At 46.7% G+C, this 19,928-nt stretch overlaps 8 protein-coding genes across 8 annotated transcripts in view; 1 reads left to right on the plus strand and 7 right to left on the minus strand.

The window, feature by feature from the left end:
• YVH1 (tyrosine protein phosphatase) overlaps nucleotides 1-697 on the minus strand; it is a gene marked incomplete at both ends in the record, with an annotated part of 1,043 nt that extends 346 nt beyond the window's left edge. Inside the window, one exon of the mRNA XM_018856826.1 lies at nucleotides 59-697. Coding sequence (XP_018714072.1) covers nucleotides 59-697 — 639 coding nt within the window. The remainder of the gene's footprint in view (nucleotides 1-58) is intronic.
• A 580-nt stretch (nucleotides 698-1,277) lies between these two features.
• Nucleotides 1,278-2,924, minus strand: HXT5 (Hxt5p; the record flags this gene model as incomplete). The annotated part of the gene is made up of 1 exon (XM_018858555.1): nucleotides 1,278-2,924. The coding sequence occupies one exon, from the start codon at nucleotides 2,922-2,924 to the stop codon at nucleotides 1,278-1,280; it is 1,647 nt and encodes a 548-aa protein (XP_018714073.1).
• A 1,862-nt stretch (nucleotides 2,925-4,786) lies between these two features.
• On the minus strand, nucleotides 4,787-5,137 carry METBIDRAFT_36935 (uncharacterized protein; the record flags this gene model as incomplete). Its single annotated transcript, XM_018856802.1, has 1 exon — nucleotides 4,787-5,137. The coding sequence occupies one exon, from the start codon at nucleotides 5,135-5,137 to the stop codon at nucleotides 4,787-4,789; it is 351 nt and encodes a 116-aa protein (XP_018714074.1).
• A 110-nt stretch (nucleotides 5,138-5,247) lies between these two features.
• Nucleotides 5,248-7,479, plus strand: NOT4 (CCR4-NOT core ubiquitin-protein ligase subunit). Its single transcript, XM_018853866.1, has 2 exons — nucleotides 5,248-5,541; nucleotides 5,619-7,479. The coding sequence occupies exons 1-2, from the start codon at nucleotides 5,492-5,494 to the stop codon at nucleotides 7,405-7,407; spliced, it is 1,839 nt and encodes a 612-aa protein (XP_018714075.1). The 5' UTR covers nucleotides 5,248-5,491; the 3' UTR covers nucleotides 7,408-7,479.
• Nucleotides 7,459-10,195, minus strand: METBIDRAFT_30027 (uncharacterized protein). The gene has a single exon (XM_018855535.1). The coding sequence runs from the start codon at nucleotides 10,093-10,095 to the stop codon at nucleotides 7,552-7,554; it is 2,544 nt and encodes an 847-aa protein (XP_018714076.1). The 5' UTR covers nucleotides 10,096-10,195; the 3' UTR covers nucleotides 7,459-7,551.
• Nucleotides 10,196-10,619: 424 nt separating this feature from the next.
• Nucleotides 10,620-13,904, minus strand: METBIDRAFT_64509 (isoleucine--tRNA ligase). Its single transcript, XM_018858346.1, has one exon. It carries the CDS (start codon nucleotides 13,887-13,889, stop codon nucleotides 10,980-10,982), a length of 2,910 nt encoding a protein of 969 aa, XP_018714077.1. The 5' UTR covers nucleotides 13,890-13,904; the 3' UTR covers nucleotides 10,620-10,979.
• Nucleotides 13,905-14,000: 96 nt separating this feature from the next.
• CIT1 (citrate (Si)-synthase) lies at nucleotides 14,001-15,848 on the minus strand. Its single transcript, XM_018855536.1, has 3 exons — nucleotides 15,769-15,848; nucleotides 15,624-15,704; nucleotides 14,001-15,326 (listed from the first exon to the last, which is right to left on the minus strand). The coding sequence occupies exons 1-3, from the start codon at nucleotides 15,841-15,843 to the stop codon at nucleotides 14,094-14,096; spliced, it is 1,389 nt and encodes a 462-aa protein (XP_018714078.1). The 5' UTR covers nucleotides 15,844-15,848; the 3' UTR covers nucleotides 14,001-14,093.
• Nucleotides 15,849-17,624: 1,776 nt separating this feature from the next.
• DEM1 (Dem1p) lies at nucleotides 17,625-19,846 on the minus strand (the record flags this gene model as incomplete). Its single annotated transcript, XM_018858556.1, has 3 exons — nucleotides 17,625-17,736; nucleotides 17,880-19,371; nucleotides 19,810-19,846. 3 exons carry the CDS (start codon nucleotides 19,844-19,846, stop codon nucleotides 17,625-17,627), a joined length of 1,641 nt encoding a protein of 546 aa, XP_018714079.1.
• Between the last annotated feature and the right edge of the window lie 82 nt (nucleotides 19,847-19,928).

Consider the following 19,928-nt stretch of genomic DNA (forward strand, 5'->3'; position numbering starts at 1 on the left):
GCCGCGCCCCGGCGCCGGGCGCCTCGTGCGTCGCGATGTCCGCGTCGGCCGCCAACACCGCGCGGCACCGCTTGCACCGAAGATGGAGGCGGCCCGCAGGGCCGCCGGCCGCCGGCGCGGGCGCCCGCCCGCCCGGCCATACGCCTTGCTGCCGCAACTGGCCGCCCGAGGGGTCCCGCCGCAAGCTGCTGGAAACTACAAACTGCCGGTACGGCCGGCTGCTCCTGTCGACCGCGCAGTCCATCTCCTCGAACACGCGGAGCTGCTCGAGGAAGCCCTCGTTCGGCTGCGCGCCCGCCACTTTGCGCCGCACGGCGTGCAACGCCTGGGCCACGCTGAGCTTGTACTTGTACATCAAGTACGCCGCAACGACCGTGACTGACCTCGACTGCCCTTGCGCGCAGTGGACGAGCACGGACCCCAGGTGCCTCCTGGAGTCCCCGCCGCCCCCGAAGAGCGCGCCGTCCATGAACTCCATCGCCCCGGGAAGACGGTCGAGGAGGTTGCTGCTGTCCTCGTCGGTGACGGCGATCTGTAGGTGCTGGTAGTCCCGCTGCAAGTGCGCGGGCACCTCGCCGGGGACCACAGAGACTACGGACGCAATCTGGAAGTCTTTCTGCAAATCAACGCCCTCGTTGATTGGCTCGATGGACAGGAGGTAGATCCCTCCGAGAATCCGGTGCACATGTGAAGACATTTTGCAGGGTTCGCTGGGGGCCAGGAACGATGAGCCGTGAGATGCCGCTCCCTCGTCATGCGCTCGGTGCCGGATGTGACCCAGGGCCCCATGCAGGCGCCTTCCCGGGTCTCGCGCACTTGTGGGCTGCTGACTTTGAACGGTATGCGCCGGCAATCGTAGTGTGATCCTCTCTTGGTGGTTCTCGGTGACGGCGCCTCGGTGGCTTGGCCTCTGGCTTGAGAGCCTTTTTACGGCTGGGCAGAAAGATGTTCTTGTTCCAAGTGTGTTGTATAGCGTTCTGAATTCGAGATGTTGTCCTTGGCCCTTCTAAATGGCCTGAAGTCTCGGAACGATCCTCAACCAACATTCGTTTCTGAGACGTGTGTTGTGTATTTCATCCTTTAGAATTAAGCGATCATCAATTCGGGAAGTGTTTGCGTAGCCCTGTTTTTCGAAGCCGCCATTTCTACGTTCCCTCAGCTTGCATCGTCTCGTGAAAGGTCATGTGATCCAGTTGTTTCACAGTATACATAAATATTTATTTGTTGAAATCATCCTATAAGCTAAACACCCCCAAGCGTGAGCTAGACCGTTCCCCCTACCAAATGCCCTTCTTCAAGTTAGAAATGTTCTCGCGGGCAAGGGAAAAGGCAGAACGATTGAATATATCGTCGATCTCTTCCAAGGTCTTGTCCTTCGTCTCGGGCATGAAACAAACCTGGTAGATCAAGCCAAGGAATGCAATGCCTCCGTAGAATCCGAGTGTCAACCCCGTGTATGTGAATGCAGCAGACATCTTGGTGAAATTGTAGGTGACAGTAAAGGACCACAAGTAAAGGAAGGTGGAACAGATGGTCATACCCAAAGATCTTGTCCTCAAATCAAACGACTCAGAAGGAATGACCCACGTCAACGTGGAATAGGACCCGAAGAACAAAAAGTAAATGATGAGTCCTGTCAAGTAGACTCCTTCAGATGCTTGTTTCTGCGTGACCGGATCAAAGCGGTAGCCGACACCCACAAGCACCAAACCAATAAAGAACCCAACCAAATTGTAGCCCCACACCCTTCTTCCAAAACGATCCATCCACAAAATCGCTGGAATCGTACCAATGAGCAAAGAGCCACCGCCCACAAGAGACATGAATACAGAATCCTTCTCATTGAAACCGATCGCTCCCATCAATGTTGACATGTAGTACATGACAGCGTTCACGCCAGTCAATTGACCCAAAGTAATCATGACAACCGAGTAAGTGAGAGCTCTTCTGTTCCGGGGGATTACGAACAACTCCCCACAGCTGGAGAAGAAAGACTCTTGCGACCGTCTTTCTCTCTCTTGGTGTGCAGCTTGCCTCATTTCCAAGAACTCCAACTTGGCGCTTTCGTCATCAATGTCTCTCAACCTCTTCCAGACATCGTATGCCATGCCATTTCTGCCCTTGTGTACCAACCAACGGGGAGACTCGGGCAAAAAGAATAAACCTGCAAACAAGATAGTAGAAAATACCAACGAGGAGCCAACCATGAATCTCCATCCGCCAGTGACAGAGTAGAACATTGCCGCGACAGCATAGCCCAAGACTTCACCCAAGGCAATGTTAAACTGATACATAGAGACAATGCTACCACGAACATTGGCTGGCACAGACTCGGAAATGTAGATGCCCACACATCCACCTTCAATGCCAACACCCACCCCAAGAATAAATCTTCCAGCATACATCATGTGGTGGTCCCTGGCGCCAGCACACAAAGCAGATCCAATTGTGTACCAAATACAAGAGATTATCAACGAGGACTTTCTACCAAAGTATTCGTTAAGTGGAGTCATGATTATCGAGCCGGCCATGGCTCCCAAGGGCATAAGGGAAGAGACCAAGGAAGCTTCACGTTCAGATAGATTCAAGGCACGGTTCATCCCAATCGAAGCACCAGAAATGATGGATTGATCTAAGCCAGATAGTAAGCCAGCAGCAGCAGCAAAAGCACCCAAAAGCCATACCATATGGTTCTTATTCTGAAAATAGAGTTTGTATTCAAGAGACAAAATTCTATCTACAAACGTGGGATGTTCGTTAACTTGAGCGGCTTCAATTTCTAAGTCCTCGAACTCCTTATCAAAATTAAAGTTGTGTCTGAGAGCATCTTGATCAACTTTTTCAGTGTGGTCGTTTCTCACATCACGGGTAGAAGACTCTATGGATAAAGATCCTTTCCTTTCTTTTCCTTCAAAAATACTCATAATTGTACTGTCGTGTGTGATATATGAGAATTTGGGATAAGCGAACACAGCTAAGCGAAACCGGGGCGGACCCGACTATTTATGTCTTTAAAATTCGCCCACCCCTTGTGAGGATCAGTTAATCGAATTTCATCACTAAGCGTCCCCACTCCAGAATACGCGCCGGAATATTCGCGATGTATATGCCGTACTTGTGGAGACCCCCACCGGGGCCATGCAAACTTTTAAGCAATGGCGCGCGATTGCGGTTTTTTATACACGAAGCCCCCCAAAAAAAAAAACCAGAACTTTCTATCAGGCAGCTCGAGGCATTAGTTTCGCTGGAATTTTCAGATGTCTTCTTAAGTGTGATCATTCCTCTGGGTGGCACGACTACTCGCAACAGAATATTCGAATGTGGCATGGTTTTTCTGTTTGACAGGGAATTTTCATGTGCCGGATGGCGGGTTTTTTCGCAAGCTTTTACCCGGTTGTATACCAAACTTGCATATATAAAGTCCGATGCGCGGCGTCTCAAAATGACGAAATTATGTATCACACCACGTAAATGCGTCCCATTTTAAAACTTCGGAAGTGGAGAAAAACAGAAATCTACCCAGTACTTGCTCATTCTCGTTCCAAGTTTCCTTACGAAGTTATGAGAGAGCTTTAACATGTGCTCGGTGGATAGTCTTCGAAGACTTTGTACTGTCATGATCTCAAAAATGTAGTTGAAATGTGCTTGCTATGAACTTCCGCCAGTGCGCTCCCAAAACTGCACAATTACCAAAGTTTCCCCGAAATTGAGATGGTGGGGTCAACCCCACCGGAGCCTCCGTTTAGTTAATCCTCTCCACTCAAAAAAGCATAAGATCAAAACTTATTGGAAGGTCCCTGGTATCAGCTTGACACTGATGGTCCCTGTAAGCCCATATATGGCTATATGCACTTCCATTACTGTGAGTTCCGTCAGATATCATTCTAGACAACTCATAGAATATTCTTTCGAGTTCTAAAGGTTCCGTCCACGTGACCTCTGGGGAAAGTATATAAAGGTGGAATAGAACTCCTGTAGAGTTCTAGAGAAAACCAGTGATCAAATAGTAATACATAACGCCTATGTCCCGTGAAGTCCCTAACACTTATATTATATGTCCCTCCCCTTCTTCAGCTGAGTCTTTGCCATACACTTTGCAAAGCCACTCCGCCAAGTTCTCAGAACCCCTCTCGCATTTCTTGTATACGAATTTCGGGCAGTACATTCCAGATGCACTATTTACGCTGGCGTCATCGGGCAAAGCCCGTCTGCCAGATCATGCCGGTATCGCTCATCAAATCAAAACATCGGAAATCCCTTGAGTGTCAGCTCTTTTTTTCGAGACAGCCAACTCGTAAAAAAGAAAGGAGAGAAAGTCATACGTGCATAACTACAAAATTCGATTTGGGGCATGCTTGCCTTGCGTAATCTCATGTGCAGCGCAGGCTTGTCTAAAGTGAAAAAGGGAGAGCCTTATCGGTACTTTTAAAGATAGTTTTACGTAAGTGTAACCCATCACTGAAGTCTGAAGTTTCACAATTATTGTTACTAGATGATGTCTCAGGCCGCTAACAAATGAGTATAAGTATGAATTAATGAAAGGGCCTTGCTTCTTGTATCGCACAACTTGCGATGCACAACAACTCGCGAGAATCGCGGAAATGGCCCATCTTGGCGATTGGCCGTCTCGACTTGTCGCGCTTGTCTCCCCTTTCTACAGAAGTATGGTAACAAGCGGATCTGGCGAGGTCTACGAATCAAGCATCCAAGAAATCGGTACGAATTATGCATTTGGTTAACAAGATATAGATTTCCATGATACGCTTCTAGCCGCGAAGCTTATGGTTTACGTCTTTCTCTTGGTTGGCGCGCCGATTGGTTTCTTCACTCCGCTCGTAGATCCCGACTCTACCTGCTTTTTCTCACTTGGAACGCTGACCAGACCCCCCGTTTCTTTGGCTAACTCCTCGTTGTCTTTGAGCTTGATATTCTTCAATTCATTTACGAACCAGATGACAGCAGCATACAAACATGACGCAATCACGAAAAGATTTATGAAGTGAATGGAGCCGGAGTAGAAAATGAGAAAGAGCAACGACAAAAGAAGCAGGATGAATGACGCATGAGTAGCCTTCATGAGCGCAGGGGAAGTCCCCGGCGTGAAGATGGACTCCCAAAGTTCAACGAAGAACGACATCTCTATCTTTATACTTGAGCTGCTCAATGAAGCCGACTTTCCTCAGAAGTATGCGCATATGTAGAGCCCTAAATCCGTACACCTCATCAGTTCGAGCTACAGAGCAACGGCGATGATATACGTAAATTTTCATTAAAACGATTTCAGATTTGGTTCCATATAATACTGGGCTCAATACGTAAAACTGCTCTTTATTTAGGGGGTGTTTGGATTGTATTCTGGTATCAAGAAGCCAATGGAACTTTTCTTGCACGTGTCACGTGAGTCGTGCCGAATCCAACGATCGTAGTTCTAGCAAGTGTCAAATTCAACGGCAACAAGAGACATACAAGATAATCACCCCAAGAAAAAACAATGTTCCCCGGAGAAGACCTGTTCATTAGTGATGAGGAAGTGGAGTACTGGTATGTTGAAAATAATGCTTGATCACTTCAAGCTTCCTTAGATAGCACCAAATAGGATTTGTACTAACACCGAGCAGTCCATTATGTGTGGAGGAAATGGATATTTCCGATAAGAATTTCAAGCCATGTCCTTGTGGATATCAGATCTGTCAGTTCTGCTACAATAACATCAGGCAAAACCCGGAGTTGAACGGCAGGTGTCCAGGGTGTAGAAGACTCTACGACGATGAGAGCGTGGAGTATAAGACATTGACTGCGGAGGAGTATAAATCCCAACAGGTCAAAAAAGAGAGAAGGGAGCGAGAGAAAAAGCAGAAGGAAAAGGAAAAGAAAGAGCTGGAAATTGCTAGTAAGAAGCATTTGGCAGGGCTTCGCGTCGTGCAAAAAAACTTGGTTTACGTCACTGGCTTGAACCCACCTTGCCCTTCGGAAGACTTGCATTCGATTTTGCGCTCGGACAAGTATTTCGGACAGTATGGGAAGATCCTGAAAATTGTTGTCAATCGAAAGTCGCCGTCGGGTCATGCGACGCTGAGCTCCAACCTGAGCATCGTTGTATATGTCACATTCACCAAAAAGGATGATGCATTGAGATGCATCAACGAGCTTGATGGATCGTTGTGTGATGGGCGTGTTTTGCGAGCAGCACACGGCACAACAAAATACTGTCTGTCCTACTTGCGGGGACATCCTTGCCCAAACCCAAACTGCATGTTTTTGCACGAGCCTGGCGAAGAGGCAGACTCGTACACAAGAAAGGACTTATCCACACACCAAGGCATCAAGATGGGTATGAGCGGTCTGCGTAGTGGCAGCATCACAAACTTGCAAAGCTTTCATTTCAGTGAGGATGATAATCAACTGGACGATGAAAGAGGCTATACATCGACATCACATGCCGTTGCCTCCAATGCAACCCCTGTGGCCAGCAACGCTGCTCCTATTCTTCCAGCCACGGCTCATTGGGCCAAGACTCTGGCATCTGACTCGGCTAGCGCATCACCATCTGTCACCAATGGAGTGTTGGCCAATGCGGCCGCATTTCCTTCATTGGGTGAGATTTTCAAAGAGCAAAAAACTCAAAAGAAGGACCCCAAGAAAAGCAAGAGCAAATCCAATAAAGATGGCACAAGCTTACCAGACGATGTCGACCTCGAGGACGTTTCCGTTCTTAACTTTGTCGATGATTGCAGTGAGAGATTGCGCGCTCTATCCGACTCCAATCAGAAACTCAAGGTTCATTTCGACAACTTGACCGATGCATCTAACATTGCGCCGTTCTTTCACTATGATGAGAAACTCAGCAAGCCCCAAAGCTCATCATTGGCTGAAGAAAAGGCTTTGGCTATACATGTCATCGAAAAATACTTGTTGCGGCCAATGAAAAAGTACCACTTGGCATACCTGAATCAACCACAGAATCTGCACCTGCAGTTTTTGGCCCAGCAAGCTCATATTCAGCAACAGCAGCAGGTTCAGTCTCATACACAAGTCCAACCTGGTAAAGGTTCCAATCAAAGCCTGTCCCGGGTACCGCTCACAGAAGAAAGAGGAGCTTTAATTCAGGAGGGCACTTCCACATCACAGCAGCAACAAATGCTCATGATGCAGCTCCAACAGCAAACCTTGAAAGGGGCAAAAACTCCACAGCAGGCACCCAGACATCTTAACGCTCAAGTAAACCAAGCGCCTCAACTCGCTTCTCAGCTCAATGCCTTGAGAATGAGCGAGAGAAGCAAGACCTCAACCCCGCCCCCTCCGGGCCTTTTTGCAAAAAATCAAGATTCAATCATTCATCATCATTCGCAAGGCCCACCATCGTCCAGCTCGCAGTTGTTGACCCAGTTGATGAGTGGTAAGAAATAAATGATTGGCGGATGTATAGCCACAACTGACTTCAACAAAGCAATTAATTTAGCATCATATATTACATATAATTAGGTACACCACCAGCTTATTCATTATTACTTTATCTTGAAGTCTCGCTTATTGACAAGTTGATAAGACCGGCTAATTTTTGTGGAGTACCTCATTGAGCAAAAGACATTGAGACTCATCAAACATGTCCAATTCCATCATGCGGACGAGTCTCCTACTCACCGTCTCTTCCTTGACATTTACCAGATGTTCTCGAAGAAGTCTCCCCCTAATGTAAAGTAAAACTTTGGACCTGATGACTCTCAAAGATGGTATCTTGGTGTTGGCATCTATCTTACTCGCGTACTCGACTGTTGACATGATACTTTTCGTTTTGGAAAAATCCCAAAAGTCCGTCAAGTGATGATCTTTGATGATCGCGGAGTAGAATGAGTCAGGATGGGTATGCGCGATTATAGTGGACAAAGTTTTGTTGTATTGGTCAAAGATTGAAGGGTCAATTTGACTAATTGATGACTCAGATTCTTCAGGTAACCGCTTTTGTATTTCTTTCAAGAACTCCTTGCTTTTGGATATATCAAGGAGCAACAGCTGCTCAACTCTGGTCTCGGTTTTAAGAAACACATACTGAGTCAAAACCAATAGCCTATTTGGTGTTTCACGCGGAATCGCGCAGTAGCCGTCTACCAATGCTTGGAAAATTTCTGGCGACCATCTCAAGTTCTTTTTGGGTGACATGGAAAATGTTTTTGGAGTGTTCTCGAAAGTGAGTGACGTCGTGGGGGAAGCTTTGGCTGGGCTCACTTCAGATGAATTTTTCTTGCCTTTAAGAAATGCAGAAGACTTCCGGTAGGCGTACTTTTTTCTGAAAGCATCAACGTCGTCTCTATAATTGTGTGATGGTTCACCTTGTTTGCCATAAACACGACGATGGAGTAGGAAAAAGTGGTATCTGCCTCTGATATCCCAGTCTTCGAGTGGAAATTGAGTCGCTCGTGTGAATTGAACTCGCAATTCGGCCCAAGGTACAGTAACATATCTAGCTCTTTGTTCACTAAATTGACTGGCTATGAGATGAAACGCTTGGATATAATATTCGAACTTTTCCATGGTCTCTGGTCTCAAGCCGTAGTGCAGGCGAAGCATTTCTGCCTCGTCCCTTCGAACACGAATCTTACATTTTTTCTCAAGGGCAGCTTGAATTGCCTCAGCGGGTTTGTCAGGGTGGCATGCGGCGGCGCTCACTATACAGCGAACAAAATCTTTAGTCCACGTCGGAAATTGAGCAAACGAACTTTCAATCAGTGTCAGAGGAGATTTTTTCGATGATTCCAGCATGTTAGCTGCTTTGGATGCATTAGAATAGTCAATACTATTGCTTTCGCGTGTGGTCTTATTCATTGAATGAATCGGCAGAGAGCTGGCGCGACCACGTATGAATTCTGTGTTTTGGTCAACATGCTTCAATGAAATAAGATCTAGTTTGATGGTTGTATCACTGGCTTTTTGACTCTTCGGATCAAGTAGTGCTGTTGTAAGAGGCTTGTTTGTCACTGAAAGTTTCGGATGTTTTGAAGGTTGTATCGGTGTTTGTCGTTCTGTGGGCACGTTTATGGTTGATGGTTGCTGTGATTGATGTTCTTGACTATCGGTAGTCGAGGTTTGACTTTTTTCTTGAGTCACGGATTTTCCTGATTCTGCATAAGGCAGCGGTTTGTTCTTTTTACGCATTGGTGAATCCGCATCTTCGGGCCCGGAAGATGTGCGCCTTTGAGAATTTGTTGGTGGCAACGATGAGGAGGGCGTGGGTTCTGGTGTATTCTTGAGGTCCTTGTCATTTGCATTGGCGTTGCTTGCTTCATCTGACTTCGACACTGGTTGAATACTACCCGTAGTATACATGGAAGACTGGAACGGCACGGGTTTATCAGAGATCACCTCAACAGACACCGTGCTTTGGCGGTCTGCTGAAAGACTCTTATCGCCCGCGGGAGATTTCGTGACAATGCTTGGGGTTTCATGAATTGCCTTAGAGCTTGAGAACAAATGTTGAGCGGATTGGTCTCCTTTGGTGTGCTTTTGCTGGCCGCTTTGTTTTCCGGTGGTGTCCATATGATCAGCTGACAGAGAGCCATCACTAATTTCAATGGCCTCAGAAGACTTGCCCTGCTTTTTCTTCAGTTTTCGTGATGCTGAAGGGGACCAAGCCTTGAGCGAGTTTCCCATTGTGTCGGGCACAGGTAGAGAATCTAATGTTGCAAGGATTTCATCCACTTTGCTGCAGAAGTCCTCTGGCTTTCCCGAAGATGACATTATCATGTGGGCAATTCTGCCACCTTCTCTTGCACTCTCATACAATTCCCTCCGCAAGACTTGCAAGCCCTTGTACCGAGCGCACAATTCAGGTATGTAGAGTTTGTCTTCGACTTTCGGCATCAAGTCCACAAACAAATCAAATGGTTGACGGTCAGTAAAGGTCCATTCGCTCTTCGAGATATCATGGTATGACTTGATTGCATGGTAAGAGTAGCATAACTGATCAAATTCAAACAATGCCTCGATGTTTTCCCTCGACTCAAGGTCTTCCGCACTCTCCCGTACTCTCAGGTAATGCGCCTGTAGAACCTTTCGGGCTTCTAAATAACTTCGTAGCTTTTTCTGCAAAGCGCCATTCATCAATCAAGAGTATCAAATCAAATTCGCTGATGCGGAAAGGCCAACAAGAAGAATCGTGCGTTTGTCAGTCTAAGTCACACTGTAATGCACGTAAAGAAGCAGGATATCAATTGTGGTGCCCTCTGTTTTTTTTTCTGTCCGCTTTTTTTTTCTCTCCTAGGGCCAGCGCCGCGCCTCTCGTGTCGCTCGCCCAATAATGGAATCGTTCAATACACCCAGGACACTAGTAGATACGTTTTCACTCTCCTTTCAGGTATCAACATTTTTGCAGATTGCTTTGAATTAAATACTATGGTTTCTAGAAACGACATGTTGGATACGAAAGTGACTCGTGATCCTCGTGGGTTGTGGTCTCCTCAGTGACCCGCCCATGCTTGGCCCTAAAATTCTTAATGGTCTCGGTGCGAAACGGAAACGAGGCCCCACTTGTAAGACGAGGGCGTGAAATATATATTGCTTAAGACGGCTAGAGTATCACCTTATTGATGACTTGAGACCCCGCTTTGTATCAGCTTTAAGTGAATAGGTGAATTTATTCAAATTATCAGTTGGGCGGAGTATTTAAATGAAGTCGTTGAGCCGTAGCCCTCACTAAGAGCACGCTGCGGCTCAGATACTTCATATTTTTCCTGTATGCTATGTCGCGTTGGTATAAAATTTGGCTTTTTTTACGCTTTAAATGGTGTGATTTAGTATGCAATGTCACTTTGACCGACAAATCTATGATTTCACTCCGAATCCGATTTTGCAGCCATTCTTTTTTTTCTCGTTGGTTTGCACCTTTGCAGGCGCAATCTTGAGCTCACTTAACTTTATTCCGCAAAAATGTATCATAAGAATTTTCCATCTCAAGTTGCGAACTATGCACATTTCTCGCTCTCGCTCTATTTACATGAAATGACATCTGCGCATTTTTCACAGACCTCATTCTGACTTCTCGCAGTGTACTTCCAGCATCTGGGGCATTTGCAAGCAGGAGATTTTCTCACAACACCTATGATGTTTCGATCCGGAAGCTCAACGAAGAACCTGTTTTCGATATCCCCTTCGGGTAGCTCGTCTCTCTTTTCAGAAAGGTTGACACTAGAAACCAAAAAGTAGTCTTCCAAATATTCTTTGTGATTCCTCAACACTTTAGCAAGATCGTCGCTGAGATATAAGGAGACTGTTGCTTCGAGCTTATTCTTGAATTTTCCGTGCAGCCTAAGGTTCTCGAATGTCCGTGAGAGAGATTCACGAATGGCCCAAATAATTTGCATCTCATTCTCAATCGACGAATCGTGATACTTTGCAGGAGTTGCAAAGTAGGTCCAAGAGGCCATAAACGGAGATGTGGTAAGTGCAGGTTTATGTTGATCGCTGAGAGCGTCCCATGCTTCTTGAGCCAAAAGAGGTTGAATGGGTGCTAAAAGACCGATATAAGTTTTCAAAGTCTGCAATAACACTGTCTGGATTCCTCTTCTTCGAAGTGAATCTTTTGCGTGAGTGTAGAGACAATCTTTGCAAACATCAAAATATATTGCACTCAACTCACTTGACATGTGTGCATTGATCTCTCTCACTACTTTAGAGTAGTTATGGTTTTGATACGCTTCGATGACCGAAAGCTCTAGTTTGTATAGGCGGGAGAGAGCCCACTTGTCGAGAGGGCTGAGCAATTCGTGCTCAACAGGCGCATCAAAATTCTGCAAATTTCCAAGGATAAATTTGAAAGTGACCCTGAGCTTTTTTACGTTCTCGAGTACTCTTCTTAGTACTTCTGAGCTTACACTCACGTCTTGAGTGTAGTTAGACGAAGCAACCCAAAGGCGTAAACCATCGACCCCAAGTGTGGGTATACTGGTGTTTTTTCCTCCTGATACAATTTCTGATGGCACGATAACATTTCCTTTTGATTTTGACATCTTGTCATTTTCTTTGTCTAAAGTAAATCCATGGGTAATGATCTTTTTATAGGGAGCCACAGCTTGAAAAGTTTCACCGTCTCCCGAAGCAATGATTTTGTTGAGAAGAGACGACTGAAACCATCCACGGTGTTGGTCACTTCCTTCAATGTAAACATCAGCCAAGTGCTTCTTGGAAGCCCTCCCATCCAAATTGATCAATGTGGACCACGAAGTTCCCGAGTCAAACCAAACATCCATTGTGTCTTTACCTTTGTAATATTCCGAGCCATTGATATGATCTGGAAGCCATCTGGAAATGTTCTCCTCGGGGACGAACCATTGATCAGTACCAAGAACACCGAGTCTCTCCACAATTGTTTTGGTGACTTCAACATCTTCTAAAGGTTCATTGGTTTCCTTGTTGTACACAATCGGTAAGGGTACACCCCAAGCCCTTTGTCTCGAAATGCACCACTCGTTTCTGTTTTTCACAAATGCTGAGAGCCTGTTTCTGCCACTCTCTGGAACAAAAGTTACATCCTCCAACAGCTCCAATGCAGTTTGCTTGATTCTGTCCACATTCACAAACCACTGTGGTGTAGCTCTCTGAATGACTGGAGCATTCGATTTCCAGTCATAAGGGTACGAGTGTTTATACTTGTGGGTGCCCTTGAATAACATCTTGCTTTCCTCGAGAATCTCAATGACTCTTTTGATTGTTTTGTTGGACTGGATGTGCTTGTCGGAAAGCTCATGGAATCCTGGCGGAAGGTGGTTTTGAATGTAATGGCCTTTCCCATTTACAACAGAGGCGATAGTGAGACCGTGCTTTTTTCCAATCAAATAATCCTCCATACCGTGGGCCGGAGCATTGTGAACAATTCCGGTACCGGCAGATGATGTAACGTGATCACCATGGAGAACGGGAAATTTCTTGTCTGACTTGGAACTGGCATTTGTATACAGCAAACCTTCGAGTTCCGCGCCGCTCACAACATCATTCGTTTTAACGAAATTTTGATCAAGCTTTAGGACTGAATCTGCAAGCTCGTTTGCCACCAAAACTTTTCGGCCGCTTACAGAATCTTGGAGTGTTGTATAAGATATGGCTCTGTTGATACACACGGCTTTGTTAGCAGGAATTGTCCATGGAGTGGAAGTCCATATCAAAAGACTGACATCGCCTCCAAGTTTGGACACAAGCTCCGAGTTCTCAAGAGGGAACATGACGTATATGCTAACAGATTCGTGGTTGGGATTGTAGCTCAACTCGGCTTCAGCCAACGCGGTCTGGTTCTCGCAGCCCCACCAAACAGGCTTGAGCTGCCTGGACAAAAGGCCGTTTCTCATGAGCTTGAGAAATATTTGAAGCTGTGCCTTCTCGTAGTCATGAGACATTGTGACGTAGATATCATCCAAATCTGTCATGATCGCAAAATCGCTGAACTGCAATTTCTGTTTTTCAATCATGCTTTGGGCAAGGTCTCTGCATCGCCTCCGGATCTCGAGAGCATCGAGATTTTCGTCATTCCCCACCGCTTTTTTCTCGATAGGGAGACCGTGGCAGTCCCAACCAGGCACATAGTTTACTCGTGAGTCATTGTGGATCAACTCGAACCGGTTGATGATGTCTTTCAAAATCTTATTGAGCGAGTGGCCCAAGTGCAAATCCCCATTTGCATAAGGGGGGCCATCATGTAGCACGAAGTCATCAGCGGCATCCTTCCTGTTTCTCTGCCAAAGGTATAAGTCTCTGCCAGTCTTTTGAAGTAGACGAGTTCGTTCCTCAGCAGAAGGCAATTTTGGCGTGAATGAGGTCCGGGGCAAAAGCAAAGTTTTGGAGTACAGGGGGCCCTTTTCTGCTGCTTGGCTAATGGATTGCAGCGAGAGGCGCCGGAGAGAATACATCGTGTATTGGGCGAGCAACGGCCAAAGTTGAAGCCGAGAAATTCTCATGCCAAAAAGTACGCGGTTGACCGTGGTGCACGGGGGCAAGGCAGTTCAACCTAAACACTACAACGGGGTCGGAAGCTCGTTAAATACATCATCGGCAGATAAACTTATGTACCAGTAAATAAATAGACATGAAGAAGCGAATCAATATCCGCGGATTTAGTTCTTGCCAATGGACTTCACCAACTCAATGTACTTCTCGGTGGAGAAAGACTTTGGTCTCTCAATTGGCAAGCCAAGACCACGGTCGAGGATCAATTGAGGCAAGACACCGAAGGCTCTGGAGACACCGAACAAAACGGTGTAGAAGGACTCCTCGGTCAAACCGTAGTACTGCAACAAGACACCGGAGTGAGAGTCCACATTTGGCCATGGGTTCTTGGTCTTGCCGTGCTTCGTCAAGACACCTGGAGCAACCTCGTAGATGTTGGAGACCAACTTGAACAACTCGTCGTTAGGCATGTGCTTCAAGGCGAACTCTCTCTGGGCAGTGTAACGAGGGTCGGTCTTTCTCAAGACAGCGTGGCCGTAACCTGGAACAACTCTACCGGAGTTGAGGGTGTCCCACAAGTACTTCTCGATGGCCTCCTTGGAGTGGTCGCCGTTCAAGTCGTTTCTCAACTTGAACAACCACTCCAAGACCTCCTGGTTGGCTCTGCCGTGCAAAGGACCAGCCAAACCGTTCAAGCCGGCGGCAAGAGACAAGAAGGGAGAGGACAAGGCCGAGCCGACCAAGTGGGTGGTGTGCGCAGACACGTTACCACCCTCGTGGTCGGAGTGGATGGTCAAGTACAATCTCATCAACTCGACGAACTCCTTGTTCTCGCCGAAGCCGAGCAAGGTGGCCAAGTTGGCACCGTAGTCCAAGTCCTTGGAGATCTCACCAGCCAACTTGCCGTCGTGGAAAACGTTTCTGTAGATTCTGGCAGCGATGTTTGGCAACTTGGCCAACAAGTCGATGGAGTCCTCGTAGGTGTACTTCCAGTAGTCGGCCTTTGGAGCGCCCTTGGCGTAGGCCTTGGCGAACTGCGACTCGGACTCCAAGGCAGTGACGGCAATGGAGAACTGGGCCATTGGGTGCAAGTGGGATGGCGAGCGGTCGATCAACTCCTCGACGTGCTTAGGCAAGGCGGATCTGGCAGCAAACTCCTCGGACAAAGCCTTGGTTTGGGCCACGGAGGGAGTCTCTCCAGTCAACAACAACCAGAACAAAGCCTCTGGCAAAGGCTCGCTTCCACCTGGGGCCTTTGGCAACTCCTTCTGGATGTCTGGGATGGTTCTGCCTCTGAAGCGGATACCCTCGATTGGGTCCAAGACAGAACCCTCCCAGACAAGGCCCTTGATACCGCGCATACCACCGTATGCTTGCTCCAAGAGAACCTCACCAATGACCTGCTTGTTAGTATACGGCATTCTTGCACTTTTCCCCGGTATTGCATATTGCCCCGTTCGCGTGGTGCGCACTGCGTCGTCTTCTGCCGGCGAATAAAGACCGAGCCGAGGCTGTCAGCAAGCATGGCCCGGGAACAACACCAACCAACGTAGGCAGTGGCAGCCCTGTATTTCTGGTTGCCAGTAACCCAAAAAAAAGCCAGTGCTTCAATTAGACTCGGTCGGTTTGGGGGGTTTTGCAGAAACCTCGCGTGAGGGTGTGGGGGTATTCTAGTGAAAAGGAAACGATCAACATACGGTTTTGCCATGTTCTTTCTTCAATTGCTTGACCTCTTCGGCCTTCTCTGGCAAGATTTCGGCCAAACGGGCCTTCAATATCTGCTTTGTTAGTACTTCAAAAAGTCTGGAGGGAAGGTTTTCTCAAGGTGGGAAAGTGACATACTGGCTCGGTGGCATAGGTTCTGATACCCAAGGATCTTCTCAAGGCGGAGCGCTGGAAGGAACGAACAGCAGACATTTTGTTGTGATTGATAAAAATAGAAATGTTTATCTGGTTCAAAAGAAAATACTGGGGCGTTGTGAGGGCTGGGGAATTTACCTTATATAACGACGGCGGGCTCGGAATGGGAAAGAATTACGTAAAAATCTGCATACGCGAACCTCGGAACTGGCCCCAGCCAATAGGATGCTTGCTTGTAGTCCGGCACCGAGAGAGGCCCTCGAGATCGCACTCGAATTTTTCACCCCGGATTTATCCGTGCGCCGTGAGATCCCAGTTCGTCCAGCACGATACTCTTCAATGTCTCTCCAGACTCTTGCACGCTCAGTGCAATGCCTTTTCTTCTCGAGTATGACCCAGTCACTACTGGACTTACACACTCTGCCCCAACCGATTTTGAGCGTGGCTCTGGTCTGTCCTGCATCTATCCGACCCCAGATTTCGGACTTGGCGAATTAGAGCACGGTCCTGCGCCATCACGCTCCTGTTTGAAAACGTGAAGGTGGATGTGAGGAAAATCACTCACGGGCCGCACGCAAGCCCCTCTTGGTGCAGGGCCACTTTGGTCGCTGGACACATTATATAATTTCTCAACCTCTTGGAATTCTTGGTCCATCCAGTGTCTTCATATCGGCTGTTGGGACATGCGATAATACTGAAAAGACAAACTAGGCTGATGTCCCAGGATGCTATGGTGCTCTTATTTTCCGGGACTTCTTGCTCTTCTTTGTTGCCGGACGTACTTGTTCGGAGCACTGATGTCACTGGCTCCGAGGAAGTTCACCACGTTTGGCTTGTTTGTTGTTCTGCATTCAAGTGTTTCTCGCTACATTGCTGTTCCCAGCACAGCGTCTCGAATTTACATATTTCAAGGCCCAAGACCAATAGGATACGAAGCGCACACGCATACAATATCTCCATTAATTCTTAGCATGCTTGATGAGGCCGGAAATACTTTTCGAACAGCGTAATTCACTGAAACGTCGCATCAACCATTCATAAGCCGAAAAACTCGCGACCCCGGAACTTGGGTTTTCAAACTTTGTCCTCACTCAGCCCACATCTCTTTTGCCGCCATATGCAACGACTTTGAGTACGCGCTGTTCGTATTGTTCACTAGCGATATTTCTCCCAGTGGGGGAGCGGCCCGTGTATAACTTTTTCCTGTCGATGGAATCAAATGCTCCAAGTATCAGGTCTATTCTCTTCTTCTCCCATCTAATTTGTGTGCTCTTGTGGGCAGATGTTTTGCGCGAATTGCATGGCGGCATTGCCGCGTTCGGGCGCACCGGAGACTATCTCTCGTTTTGAAAGAGTGGGGTTATGTTCCGGTTTGTGGGGTCAGCTCGAGGTCACACAACTCTAATCACCGACCCGGAGTTTTGCGGAGTTTTCGTTCAAAGTTAGTCCAATGATCCCGGTTTGCCCAAGGATCCCGGCTACTCTTGACTTTTTCTTCACTACCCCAGACTCCTAAAGCTTATTCATATTAAAACTGTGACAAAACACCCAAGACTCATCAGACTTTGACTTTGTATCTTTCGGGTCCTTTTCAAGATGAAATGAATTCAGTTTTAAAGAAATCTACTGTTGCACTCCATCCGACCACACCACGCTGCTCGGCGGCCCTCGTACGTAAATCTGCCCTGGTGAGCCGGGTAATGTTTTAGGTGTGCGCCTACCGAAGAATGTCGAGTATATATTGCAGAGTGAAACACCCCTATTTTTCTTTTCACCACGGGATATTATCTCCACATATGTGCCATCACTAGATATAAGTGGTAAACGAAACCCGTAAATTAGTTAGTTGGCACTTGTGTCCAGAAGTCTGCAGAGGTGGTGCCATAGACCAGTGTGGTATTACCTTTGATGGCGTCTAACATCTTTGTACGTCGTAGTTCATTCATTACTCTTGGAGTTCATTGATAAGTTTGGCAGCAACCAGTCCGATTCCAGAATTAATCGCTGCACATCTATTCTTGAAGTTGCAGTAGTTGCACTTTGAAGGGTCGTCGGTGTGAATCGGCCGTCTTTGGCCGCTCCAGAATTTGCACGACTGCTCGACAGACTGCTCAATTTCATTCCTGTCAAACGGGTAATGCATGCGAGCTATAATCTCCTGTTTCAGCGGGTTGTGGTATTCCACACAAACGGAAGATGGCTCGAACGCTTCATAAATATTGAATGCCTGACCTGTCCGAGCAGAAACATACCGAAGCGTGAGGGGTATTTTCCAATTGGTGAATAACGGCGTCAAATCAAAGTCACTTATATCTAATTCCTCACCGTAATGAATCTTCATTAGAAGCCGGAATTCATCTTCCGTAACAAAGTGAGAAAGAGAGTAATCCAGCAGTCTATGAGCATACTCGTCGAATTTCTGGAAGCCAATATGCTGGCCTTTGGCTAAGCGCACGCAATCCAATGCAACTACTCTGAAATTGACGACGAGAAATTCGGTTGCCAACGCGATGCTGATGGGCTCATCAGGGTCGATTCTTCTTGTTTTTAGATTTTCCAAGCAACTCGCATACGCAAATTCTGCGCTCCTCGAAAGGTTGTGTAGAAATATTGCGTAGTACATGCACTGCAATTTGGCGGCATTGACTGCCAGAACCTGGTTAGGAACAGTATTCAGCTTTCTGGTTTTGACATCCCTCATGTGCAAAAAGTTATCACGGGCCAAATTAGTCATAAATTTCTTGGCTTTAGGTATCTCAACAGAAAGGTCAAGAACAGGAGTCAGAGAAAATTCAGTACTTCCGTCTGGCAAACTTTCAACCAGGCTTTCATGCAATGGACTCGACAACCCTGCGTCATTGATGTATTCTACCGCGTTAAAAGCGTCGATTCTAACGATATCCGCAATACCATTGACGAGAACCCCATCGCGTAATTTCGTCTGACTAGTTACAAGATTACCCAGCTTCAAGTCTAAAAATCCATGAATGAATAGTTCTCTTACCACTTTGGTATGACTCGCGCAGATAGAGCGATACACAGTTTGTTCCATCCAGTTCTGTGCGAAGGAACTGCCATGTCGTGTTCTTACATGCTCATTTCGAACTTCGGGGGATAATTTCGACAACAACAATATGATTTGTGTTTTAAGCGTCACAACTTCTCGTTTTGGGTGAGCTTTTAGCTCCAATCTTGCGTGATATTCAGTGCCAGTTTTCATCGTCGGCAGAGGGCTTGTACGAGGCAGCCCCGCATAAATTTCATAAAAGCTTCTCAACTCACACCATGCATCTGTCAACAACTTTGATACCGAAAGCCTCGGTTGGTGAACATAACTCTTGTCTCCATTGATTTTGGAGTGGTAGTCAAAAGGGCTAGGAAGATTTTTAAGGGGGGGTACAATGAGAAGGTCGTCGGGTTGAAGGCCATATGCGTTTAACACGTCAGACTCATGCTTGTTTGCGGGTTCCATAGATACTTTGTCATGCGGTAAGAACGTTTGCACCGTTTCCCACGTGGAAAAGCGATCTGAAAGTGGCCTTTCGATCTGAAAATGCTGTTCAGTTTGGGGAATCTTGAATTTGACTATATGGCTTTGTATCAGGGGTTTCGATGACAAGCCTCGTCTACATGTAGATGGCCGGATCATGGATTGCCTTTTTCCAGGCAAGAGTCTGCTCATGGAATATATGACCTTATTGTTTATATGCATACAGCTCTTTTAGACGTTTTCTAGCGCATGGAACTTTTTGAGCAGACTTAAGGTGATTGATTTTATGCTGAACGGCAAACAGTATATGGTGCTTTCACCTGCTAATATAATTTGTAGCGCATGAGATATCGCTCTCCTGCCGCCAGGTCTACGCGTTTCGGAAGCCGTGTCTATCAAACAATCGTATGGTCATGCAGGATACACTGTGACATATTTGATACAAGTCGTTATATCCAAAGTGAAAAAGCTCCAAATCTTGTTTTATATCAGTTTTCTAAACTCTTAGGATATTCTGATTCAACGTTCTGTACCTGTTTTAGGCCTTTGTCTTAAATTGGATTTTTGCATGTTGAAAACTCCTGGCAACTCCAAGGGAGCTTCAGATAACAAAGTTTAAAATGCAAGAATTGTTATGATTATTAAAAATTCA

Source organism: Metschnikowia bicuspidata (assembly GCF_001664035.1).
Source record: "Metschnikowia bicuspidata var. bicuspidata NRRL YB-4993 chromosome Unknown METBIscaffold_1, whole genome shotgun sequence".
Lineage (NCBI taxonomy): Eukaryota > Fungi > Ascomycota > Pichiomycetes > Serinales > Metschnikowiaceae > Metschnikowia > Metschnikowia bicuspidata.